This window comes from Schistocerca serialis, chromosome 2 (genome assembly GCF_023864345.2).
Source record: "Schistocerca serialis cubense isolate TAMUIC-IGC-003099 chromosome 2, iqSchSeri2.2, whole genome shotgun sequence".
Taxonomy (NCBI): Eukaryota; Metazoa; Arthropoda; class Insecta; order Orthoptera; family Acrididae; genus Schistocerca; species Schistocerca serialis.
In genome coordinates, this window is record NC_064639.1 from 789,747,008 (window position 1) to 789,758,545 (window position 11,538).

General features: G+C 44.2%; 1 protein-coding gene across 1 annotated transcript; it reads left to right on the forward strand.

Moving 5' to 3' along the window:
- Positions 1 to 8,051: 8,051 nt before the first annotated feature.
- LOC126456414 (cuticle protein 18.6-like) lies at positions 8,052 to 11,262 on the forward strand. Its single transcript, XM_050092166.1, has 2 exons — positions 8,052 to 8,063; positions 10,657 to 11,262. Exons 1-2 carry the CDS (start codon positions 8,052 to 8,054, stop codon positions 11,260 to 11,262), a joined length of 618 nt encoding a protein of 205 aa, XP_049948123.1.
- The last annotated feature ends 276 nt before the right edge of the window (positions 11,263 to 11,538 follow it).

Genomic DNA, 11,538 nt, shown 5'->3' on the forward strand with positions numbered 1-11,538 from the left:
CAAATACCAGTGGCCTAGACGAGTGGATACGATGGGATGTGAACCACACTCCATGACGCGCACACCACGTCTACTCCCGACAAGTGATCCACACCGGTAACTTGGAGCACATTTTCACAATCTTCACACTGACGGAGATGTTAGTAGCGGTCAGTATGTTCGCGGCCATATCTGGCCACAAAGCTCACCAAATACATCAGTATGCGATTACTTTGTGTGTGGAGCCCGTAAGTCTAAGGTGTATCATAACAGCCGTCATAGTGTTCAAGAGCTGCAGCAGAAGGTTTCGGATGAGATTGCAGAAATCCCAGCACTCCAGTTTCGATCCGCCTTCAGCAACTTGCTGACCTGGACCAAAAGTGCTAAGAGATGAATGGTACTCACTTTCAACATCTGCTGTAGTGAGATTAGTCCTGTATTTCCTTTCCACTGCTGCTTTTCTTTGTACACTGGAACTCGATTCTCCGCGCCACTTTTATTTGCCCCACCCTGTATGAGAGAATATTACAGTTAGAAACTATGTGTATATCTTGAGGCAGCGCAAATCACCCAGATATATTCAACTAGTATTTGAGAATGAAAGCATTTAGCGATTTCCAACAAAGTGTACACATAATTTCAAACCCTTTCTAACATTTTCTCGGTGACACCCCCACAAAATAATGAAAAGGAAAATGTTATCTCTTATCCAATTTCCCTGTTCATATAATTAAACCGGCGCATAACGCAAGGCTTTTCATTATTTGTTTACTACTAACTCTATTAGCAATGCATTTTGCAGATGGTGTCCACATACACCACAGAATTTTCCTGCAAAATTATATCACACATAGTTCAGGAGATATGACGTCATAAATAATAAGATTGGCGAAAGAGTTGCTTTTGCTTAAAAAACAGTGCAAATTAACCAGATCATACTTACACATTCCTCCACAAGAAATATTCTCAAAAGTTACTGTTCACAACACATTTTGCAGACAGAGCTGATATATATACATCAAAAAAGTTTTGCATCACTTCAGTTTCGAAAGTTCCGGAACCTGTACAGAAAATTGGAACTGAGACCAAAATGAACATCAAAAATTCAAATGGCTCTGAGCACTATAGGACTTAACTTCTAAGGTCATCAGTCCCCTAGAACTTAGAACTACTTAAACCTAACTAACCTAAGGACATCACACAAATCCATGCCCGAGGCAGGATTCGAACCTGCAACCGTAGCGGTCGCGCGGCTCCAGACTGTAGCGCCTAGAACCGCTCGGCCACCCCGGCCGGCAAAATGAACATCATTTCTACCCTTTTTGTTGTTCATGAAAACCACACATTGCATGTTGTACCGCCATACAGCGAGACATTCAGAGTTGGTGGTCCAGATTGCTGTACACTCCGGTACCTCTAATAACCAGTAGCACGTTCTCTTGCATTGGTGCATGCCTGTAGTCGTCGTGGAATACTGTCCACAAGAGGATCAAGGCACTGTTGGTCCAGATTGTCCCACTCCACAACGGCGATTCGGCGTAGATCCCTCAGACTGGTTGGTGGGTCACGTCGTCCATAAACAGCCCTTTTCTGTCTATCCCCAATCATGTTCGAGAGGGTTCTAGAGAACATGCTGGCCACTCTAGTCGAGCGATGTCGTTATCCTGAAGGAAGTCTTTCACAAGATGAACACGATGGGGGCGCGAATTGTCGTCCATGAAGGCGAATGCATCGCCAATACGCTGCCGATATGTTTGCACTATCTGTCGGAGGATAGCATTCACGTATCATACAGCCATTCATGACCACCAGCGGCGTACGTCAACCTCACATAATGCCACCCCAAAACAACAGGGAACCTCCACCCTGCTGCACTCGCTGGACAGTGTGCCTAAGGCGTCCAGTCTGACCGGATTGCGTCCAAACACGTCTCCGATGATTGTCTGGTTGAAGGCATATGCGCCACTCATCGGTGAAGAGAACGTGATGCCAATCCTGAGCGGTCCATTCCGCATGTTGTTTGGCACATCTGTACCGCGCTGCATGGTGTTGCGGTTGCAAAGAAGGACCTGGCCAACGGCGTCGGGAGTGAAGTTGCGCATCATGCAGCCTGTTGCGCACAGTTTGAGTCGTAACACGACGTCCTGCGGCTGCACGAAAAGCACTGTGCAATTTGGTGGCGTTGCTGTCAGGGTTCCTCTGAGCCATCCTCTCCGCCATAATCCGTATGTAGTGGTCATCCACTGCAGTAGTAGCCCTTGGGTGGCCTGAGCGACGCATGTCATCGACAGTTCCTGTCTCTCTGTATCTACTCCATGTCCGAACAACACCGTTTTGGTTCACTCCGGGACGTCTGGTTAATTCCCTTGTTAGAGCCCTTCCTGGAACAAAGAAACAATGCGGACGCGATCTAACCGCGGTATTGATCGTCTAGATATGGTTGAAATACAGACAACACAAGCCGTGTCTCATTGTCCTGCTGGAATTGCCCAAGTCCGTCGGAATGCACAATAGACATGAATGCACGCAGTTGATCAGACAGGATGCTTACGTAGGTGTTACCTGTCAGAGTCATTTCTAAACGTATCAGGGGTCCCATATCACTCCAACTGCACATGCCCCACACCATTACAGAATCTGCACCAGCTTGAACAGTCCCCTGCTGACACACAGGGTCCATGGAATCATATGGTTATCTTCGTACCCGTACACGTCCACCTGCTTGATACAATTTGAGACGAGACTCGTCCGACCAGGCAACATGTTTCCATTTATCAACAGTCCAATGTTGGTGCTGACGGGCCCAGGCGAGGAGTAACACTTTGTGTCGTGCAATCATCAAGGCTACACGAGGGGCCTTCGGCTCCGAAAGCCCATGTAGATGATGTATCGTTGAATGGTTTGCTCGTTGAGACTTGTTGACGGCCCAGCATTGGAATCTACAGCAATTTGCGGAACAGTTGCACTTCTGTCACGTTGAACGATTCTCTTCAGTCGTCGTTGGTGCTATTCTTGAGGATCTTCTTCCGGCTGCAGTGATGTCGTAGACTTAATGTTTTGCCGGGTTCCTGATATTCACGGTACACTCGTGAAATGGTCGTTCGGGAAAATCCGTACTTCGTCGCTACCTGGGAGATGCTGTGTCCCATCGCTCGTGCGCTGACTATAACACCACGTTCAAACTCACTTAAATCTTGATAACCTGCCATTGTAGCTGCAATAACCGATCTAACAATTTCGCTAGACATTTGTTATCTTCTACAGGCGTTTACGACCGCAGCACCGTATTCTGCCTGTTTACATATCTATGTATTTGAATACTCATGCCTGTACCAGTTTCTTTGACGCTTCAGTATATTACTAAACGTACTTGCAAAATTATGTCGGACATAGTCCACACGATATAAGGCCATTAACGTTGAGATTCGCGAAGAACGTGCTTTTGCTTAAAAGATCAGCGCAAAATACGCAGTCTATCCTCATCCAGTGTCTGATAGTGAGAGCACATATCGACTACCAACATAGTTTGAACGTAATTTCTAACCTTTTCTAAACTTTTTCTCTTTTACATGCTTTTTTTCAGTCATCAGTTTCCGACTGGTTTGACGCGGCCCGCCATAAATTCTTCTCGGGTATCAACCTTTTCAACTCAGAGTAGCAGTTTCAAACTTTGTCCTCAATTATTTACTAGAAGTATATCAGTCTCTGTCTCCCTTTACAGCTTTTACCCTCAACAGCTCCCTCTAGTACCATGGAAGTTATTCATGATCTTTTAATAGATGTCCTATCATCCTGTTCCTGTCTTCTTATCAGTGTTTCCACATATTCTTTTCCCCACCGATTTCTTAGAAAACTTCCTCATTCGTTACCTTACCAGGCCACCTAATTGTCAACATTCTTCTGTAGCGCAACATCTGATATGCTTCGATCCTCTTCTGTTCCGGGCCAAGAGAGGTGACGCAGTGGTAAGGACACTGGACTCGCATTCGGGAGGACGAGGGTTCAATCCCGCGTCCGGCCATCCTGATTTAGGTTTTCCGTGATTTCCCTAAATCGCTTCAGGTAAATGGCGGGATGGTTCCTTTGAAAGGGTTCGGCCGACTTCCTTTCCCATCCTTCCCTAATCCGATGAGACCGATGACCTCCCTGCTTGGTCTCCTCCCCAACTCTTCTGTTCCGGTTTTCTCACAGTCCATGTTTCACTACTATACAATGATGTGCTCCAGACTTACATTCTTAGAAATTTCATCCGCGAATTAAGGCCTATGTTTGATACTCGTACACGTGCTAGATCTCTGTAACTTCGTGATTCCCAATTCTGAAGTTAAATTTATCGGTTGTACCATTTCTGCTAGTTCTCATTACTTTTGTATTTTTTCGATTGACTCTCAAACCATATTCTGTAGTCACCAGACAGTTCATTCCATTCAGCAAGGCAGCAGGACAGTAATGTCATCAACGAAGCTTATCACTGATATACTTTCATCTTCAATTGTAATACCACTCGTGAACCTTCCTTTTATTTCCGTCATTGCTTCTTCTACGTGTAGATTGAACTGTAGGGGCTACAGACTTCATCCCTGTCTTACACCCTTACACTCTTATTGTTCGCTCTTGATTCTTTTACGTATTGTATATTACCGGTCTTTCCCTATAGTTTAACCCCACTTTCCTCAGACCTCCGAACGTCTTGCGTCATTTTGCATTGTCGAACGCTTTTTCCAGGTCGACAAATCCTATAAAGATGTCTCGACTCTTCTTCAATCTAGCTTTCATTATCAACCGGAAAGTCAGAATTATGTCTCTGGTGCCTTTACATTTCCTAAAGCCAAACTGATCGTCATGTAACAGACCCTCAATTTTCTTTTCCATTATTCAGTATAATACTCTTGTCAGGAACATGGACGCATGAGCTCTTAAGCGAATGAAATGAAGCGAACGTATAGCATTGATGGCTGGAAGTCATCCCGTGGGGAAGTTCGGCCGCCGAGTTGCAAGTCTTTTCAGTTAACGTGATGATGGGCGACTTATATGTCAATGATGATGAAAAAATGATGAGTACAACACAACACCCAGTCACCGAGAGGAGAAAATCTCTGACCAGGCGTGGAATCGGACCCTGCGCCAACGGTTGGTAGTCAGACGCGTTGACCACTCAGCTAAGGCAGTGGAGAGGTCTTAAGTGGTGGTGCAATACTTCTCATACTTGTCGGTTCTTGTAGTCGTCGGAATTGTGTGAACGATGCTTTTCCGAAAGTCTGATGGTATGTCGACAGCCTCACCCATTCTAAACACCAATGTGAATAGTCGTCCTGTTGCCAGTTGAATGTAAATGTGAATCTGTAGGCAACTTAAAGCTTTTGGTAACAAAAACTGCGAGTATGCATAAAGAACAGGTGCGAAATCTAACTAAAGAGAAACGCAGAGATGCAATGCGTACTCCAAAAACATTGCTATCATTCTTGGTTCATACATTTTGGTAATGGTTTCTAAATAAATTGAAAATTAATCGACTCTTAAGATGCGTACAGTGGCTCTGGTTTAAATAAACTGAACTCCAATTTCATTTCGTTTGACTCCATAGCATTTAATCAAATGTCAAAAATAGTTAAGTTTTCACTGAAATCACGCGACAGTAAACAAATAATTACAAATATTGAATATCGCACGCATAATCTCTCCTTAAAAATGCAGTAATCAAATTCTTAAATCCAATGATCGATAAATCCTAACAAAAAATCAAAAGCAAAACGACTTCTCGTATGAAAGTCTGACGAACCAAGAATGCTGCATTATCAAACCCCTGCTGCAAATAAAACAAATTTAATCATTAGCTGTAATCCATTCTGTACAAATATAACCGTATCAATGTAAAAATCAATTCTTTTCCTCTCCGGAATAAGTCTTCTATTGATTCATAATACAATTGCAAAAAATTCCATTGTTTGTCCGTTGCTGCTACTAAACCAAAACTCGACATCTAACACCAAAGTTCAACTGATTGTCTCCTCTCCTCGCGATCGACAGATAAATCTGGCGCGCTTCTTCGCAGAGCAAAGATCACCTCTGACTCATCTCTGCGCGGCGCAGCATCTCTGTCGAGGCTGCGCACGGCTGTCTATGCAGTTCAAACATTAAGAGCGCGATTTCAGACATCCAAATCAAGAAAAATTAACACGCACGCCTTCAGAGTTTGTGGGGTGAGCGGCTTACTGGTTGGGTAATGAAAGAAATCTACCGATAAGAGTGCGGTGTTTCTCTATGAAGAACGTCAACAATCTTTTTGAAGGAAGGTTAATTCGAAAAATAGCTTTCATACTAAAACGTTGACCCTGTAATTTGACCCTACGGGAATAGGATATATACTACGAGGCATGTTTTTTAAGTAAGTACCGTTTTGAAATTAAAAAATGACGTGCTAAGATATCTCAATAATTTTATTCTTACATGGAAGCCTCTACTTTAATCTACTTTTCTACGTAATTTCCGTCAATATTGAGGCACTTTTCATAACGTTGTACCAGTTTTTGAATACCCTCCTCATAGAAGTCTGCCGCCTGACTTGTTAACCACTGCATCACCACTGTTTTGACTTCGTCATCGTCTTGAAGACGCTGACCTCCCAGGTGTTCCTTCAAGTGCAGGAACAGATAGCAGTCACTGGGCGCAAGATCTGAGCTGTACCCAGGATGATCTAGAGTTTTCCATCGAAAAGCTGTGATGAGATCTTTGGTCTGACTCGCCACATGCGGACGGGCATTGTCTTGCAGCAAAACGATGCCCTTGATCAACTTCCATGCTTTGATTCTGGTGTGACGTAGGCCACCTATGTCTCATCGCCCGTTAAAATTTGGCTTAAGAAATCATCACCGTCGTTGTACCGCTTAAGGATAGTCAATGCACTGTCTAAACGTTTGGTTTGGTGCACATCCGTCAACATTTTCGGTACCCAACGTGCGCACAATTTTCGGTAGGTTAATTCAAGTACTCGGTCACAATGCCATACAAAACACTATGACAAACACTAGGAAAGTCATTTCGCAAGGAGGAAATCGTAAAGTGTCTGTTTTCTCTCACCTTATTGTCCACTTCCTGCACCAAACTTTCATTAACGACAGAAGGACGCCCACTCCGTTGTTCATCATGCACATTTGTGCGGCCATCTTCAAATGCTCTCATCCACTTTCTTACCATTCCATCACTCATAATGTTTTCCCCGTAAACTGCACAGATCTCACGGTGAATATCGATTGCTTTTAGGCCTTTAGCACTAAGAAATCTTATAACAGCCCGTACTTCACAGTTGGCGGGACTCACGATTATCGGAGGCATCTTAAACACTCAGTACACAACGTAAACAAGTAAGAATCAGACTGTCCTGGCGTCAGTGCGCAGATTAAGCCACAGGCTTTCATGTAAAAACAAAATTTTTGAGATATCTTAGCACGTCTTTATTTAATTTCAAAACGGTACTTACTTAAAAAAACACGCCTCGTATTTTCAACAAAAAAATTAATTCTAAAATTACATATACCAATCATGCCAGAAACACAGTGTCTCTCTCGTAATTTTTTTTATCATATATTTCAGGTTATGGTCACAGAAATGGTAGCATTACCGGCTCTTGCTTATTATCATGTCATCAGAGGATATGAATACGTTCGAGCTGACGATTTACTATGTAAGTCATTTAAATTGTGTGATGATTACGCGGTAATTGTTCGATACTGTCTTCGATGCCACATGTGAGACTTGAGTTCGTCCCAGTATTTCTTACATTTAATTTTTTTTTTTTTGGTTTTCAGCACAAAGTAAAAATAGTTTTACGTATTATGTCATGTTTAAAAACAGTGAAGTGAAAAAGGCTAAAGAATTTTTGCGCCTCTATTCATCACTCATTTTAGCTGCTGAAGTTTTGCAACATGGAAAGGGCGACGGGTGTCAACTTTTGCTCGGTGAATGGCCACGACTTTTATGCCCAAGGGGGGACCAGGCGGCGACGGCTGACTATATAAGCTGTGGCCGGCGGCGTAGCAGGCACACAGCAAAGGAACAGCAGCAGCAGCAGCGACATGGCGTGCAAGGTGAGACAACCGGTACAGTAGCAGCTCTCACTGGCGTTTGCCCGGGGGCCGCCGAAAGGTCCTGGGCCACGTGCGTCTGTCTAGAGCGGACTGCGTTCTGTTCATACCAAAACTTTTGCAGTAACTTACTTTTAAGGGAAGCAATTTGTTGGGCAGTATGAGGAAGCTATCCGACACATGAAGTACATAGGGGTGGAAACGCTGGGCAATAGCAGTGGATGGATATATTTCACACCATTTCTTTCCTTAACTTACAGAAAAATGGTTCAAATGGCTCTGAGCACTATGGGACTTAATATATTTGGTCATCAGTCCCCTAGAACTTAGAACTACTTAAACCTAACTAACCTAAGGACATCACACAACACCCAGTCATCACCAGGCAGAGAAAATCCCTGACCCCGCCGGTAATCGAACCCGGGAACCTGGGCGCGGGAAGCGAGAACGCTATCACACGATCACGAGCTACGGACCCTTAACTTACAAATCTTTTCAAATGTAGAAGGGGTATTATCAGAACCAGAATTTTCAGGCACTATTACGCGTAAAACGTGCATACATACATGCAGTATCACATCATTAAACGTGCGTAATGGGACAGCAAAACAATAAAAATATGTTATATGAAAATACAGTTCTATATTTATTTTCATTCCCTTCTAAAACAGTACGCGACAGTCAATTTAACCAAATTTTCTTCACTAAGCCTAATTTGTTTATCTGCCAAAACATTTACGTACGTGAAAAATGAATGCCCCTTCTATGCTACAACAAATGTCAGGTGCATACTTAACTGAAAAAATTTCGGACAAAGGCGGATCACGGTGAAAGTCTTTTATATTTTCGCCACAAAATATTTTTCTGTCAACTTCATAAACTTAAAATCAGGATTTTATCCGATAAATTTGTTAGTCTTATCTTTTGCTGCAACTCTCATTTCTTGATTTTTCGATCTCTTCAACCATTGTCAAATATTCTACCAGTTACCTGAGGATCCCAACTTTGTTATTTCTGCAGACAAATGCTAAAAATTTGGTTTGCTGTAAATCAGATCTTGCTTCAAATCTGTTTTCTTGAAAGCTGTATTAGTGGCTCCCAAAGCGTCTTCGACCCAGACCCGAAAAGAAAAAAAAATAGAGCAATAACTTAATTATTTTCAATAGAACGAAGCAAACAGATGCACACTTAAACAAATTTGCGGTAATTAACGGACTCTTACCGACTTTACTTCATCACAATCCTTACCGTAAAAGATGGCGGCATTTACGGGGTACCCCAACAGGTTAAAATACGTTGTGGAGACAAAGCTAAATCTGAGAGTATAGCTCTAAATGCGGCAATATGTATACATATTTTGAAAATACCTTCAACAGCAAAAAAGTCAACGTATGGCTAAATTAATGCTATCTGCAGTGTCAAACCGTTGTATTTTGTGCGTCTATTTACCTGGTTTGTGTAGGATATCAACGTACACACATTGTCCTATTTTAGACGTACTGCTTCAGATACACGATGTAGCACATGGGCTGAACTAGGAACATACTTTCGGTTACGATAAAAAATTTTAACTGCTTTCCTCTGCTTCGTCATATTCGCGGTAGCATCATTTAACAGTAGGATCCTTTCTCTATTCAAATTTATTGTACATTCATTTCCACCGACGTCTACCGAATTCACGATGCAGTTTATATACTGTAACAAAATTCACTAAACTGCTCATGTTCCATACTTTTGGCGTAATTAATATGAAAGAAACATCAGTGAAAGATGTAACCCGAGTGATGACCATCGACTGCAGGCATTCTCCTGTAGGTGTTAGTTCCGAATCATAATCGTATAACATGATTAGACTTCGCATGACCTGGAGAAGAACTAGTGATACGTTGAAACCTTTAGATATCTACAAAATGCTGGGTGTCTGTCTGCGTACTTCTGCTCGTTGCGTTTGAATTAATTTTTCTTTTGCAATAGATAACAGTACTGATTGTTTTATGATTCATCTCACGATTCTTTTATTGACATTTATTTTTCTTTAATTGAGGGAAGAACTTCGAGGTATAGTTCTAGCCTATAATGTTACTTCCTGCTTGGTATATGATACCTAAATGTATGTGATTCTGTAGTAATTTGCACTGAGGATTATTAGATGAAGTAACTATACACACTACATTTAGGAAGTACATTACACGTACTGCCAAAGGCCTTGCGGCAGTGGTAACACCGGTTTCCGTCAGATCATCGAAGTTAAGCACTGTCGAGATTGGTTATCACTTGGATGGGTAACCGTCCAGTCTGCCGAGCGCTCTTGACAAGCACGGTGCACTCAGCCGTTGTGAGGCTCATTGAGGAGGTACTTTACTGAGAAGTAGCGGCTCCGGTCTCGTACACAGCCAGCGGCCAGGAGAGAGGTGTGCTGAACACATCCCCCCCCCCTCCTCCCCTCCCCCCCATCCCTCCGAGGATGAGACCGCGGTCGGTTGGTACCGGTGTTCCTTCGAGGACTTGTTTGGACGGAGTTTTAGTTTTAGATTATACATACTGCTTCATCAAAGTGTCAGTGACAATGAAAGTAAATAGCTTCTACTTTTCACAGTTGATCGTCCTGTCCGTGATGGTGGCCGTGGCTAGCGCCGGGTACCTTGGTGCCCCCGCCGTCTACGCCCCCGGCGCGCCTCTGGCTGCCCGAGGATACGCCGCCCCCGCCTACGCCGCCCCTGCGTATGCCGCCCCCATTGCTCGTTACGCTGCCCCCGTCGCTAGGGCCTATGCTGCCCCTGTCGCCAGGGCCTACGCCCCAGCTGTCGCTGCCGCCCCCGCCGCTGTCGAGTACGACCCCCACCCACAGTACAGCTTCGCCTACAACGTCCAGGACGCCCACACTGGTGACTCGAAAGCCCAGCACGAGAGCCGCAGCGGAGACGTCGTCCAGGGCAGCTACAGCCTGGCCGAACCCGACGGTTCCATCCGCGTCGTCGACTACACCGCTGACCCCGTGAACGGCTTCAATGCCGTCGTGCACAAGGAGGCTGGAGCCCACCCCGCCGTCGCCGCCCCCGTGGCCGTCGCCCACGCCCCCGTTGCAGTCGCCGCCCCCGCTAGGGCTTACGCCGCCCCCATTGCCAGGGCTGCCTACGCCGCCCCCATCGCTAGGGCTGCCTACGCGCCCGCCCTGGCCTACGGTGGCGCCTACCATGGTTAAAGACTGATGTGGACCAACCAACCTCTCATCCTCATTTTGTACAAATTTTTGTATCCATTCATGCATGTCAATATATGTCTATACAAATATTTATGTTACAGTCTTTTATCTGAACCACTTCTACTTCTTATTTTAATCCCTGTTCCTTCAGATGACTGAACAACTGCTCATCTACAATATCTTTGCTAAATAGATGCAAGTACGGCATACCACTGAGATGAAGTAACGAATTCTGATGTATGAAAACTCATTGATGGCGAGGTATACGTGTAGCTG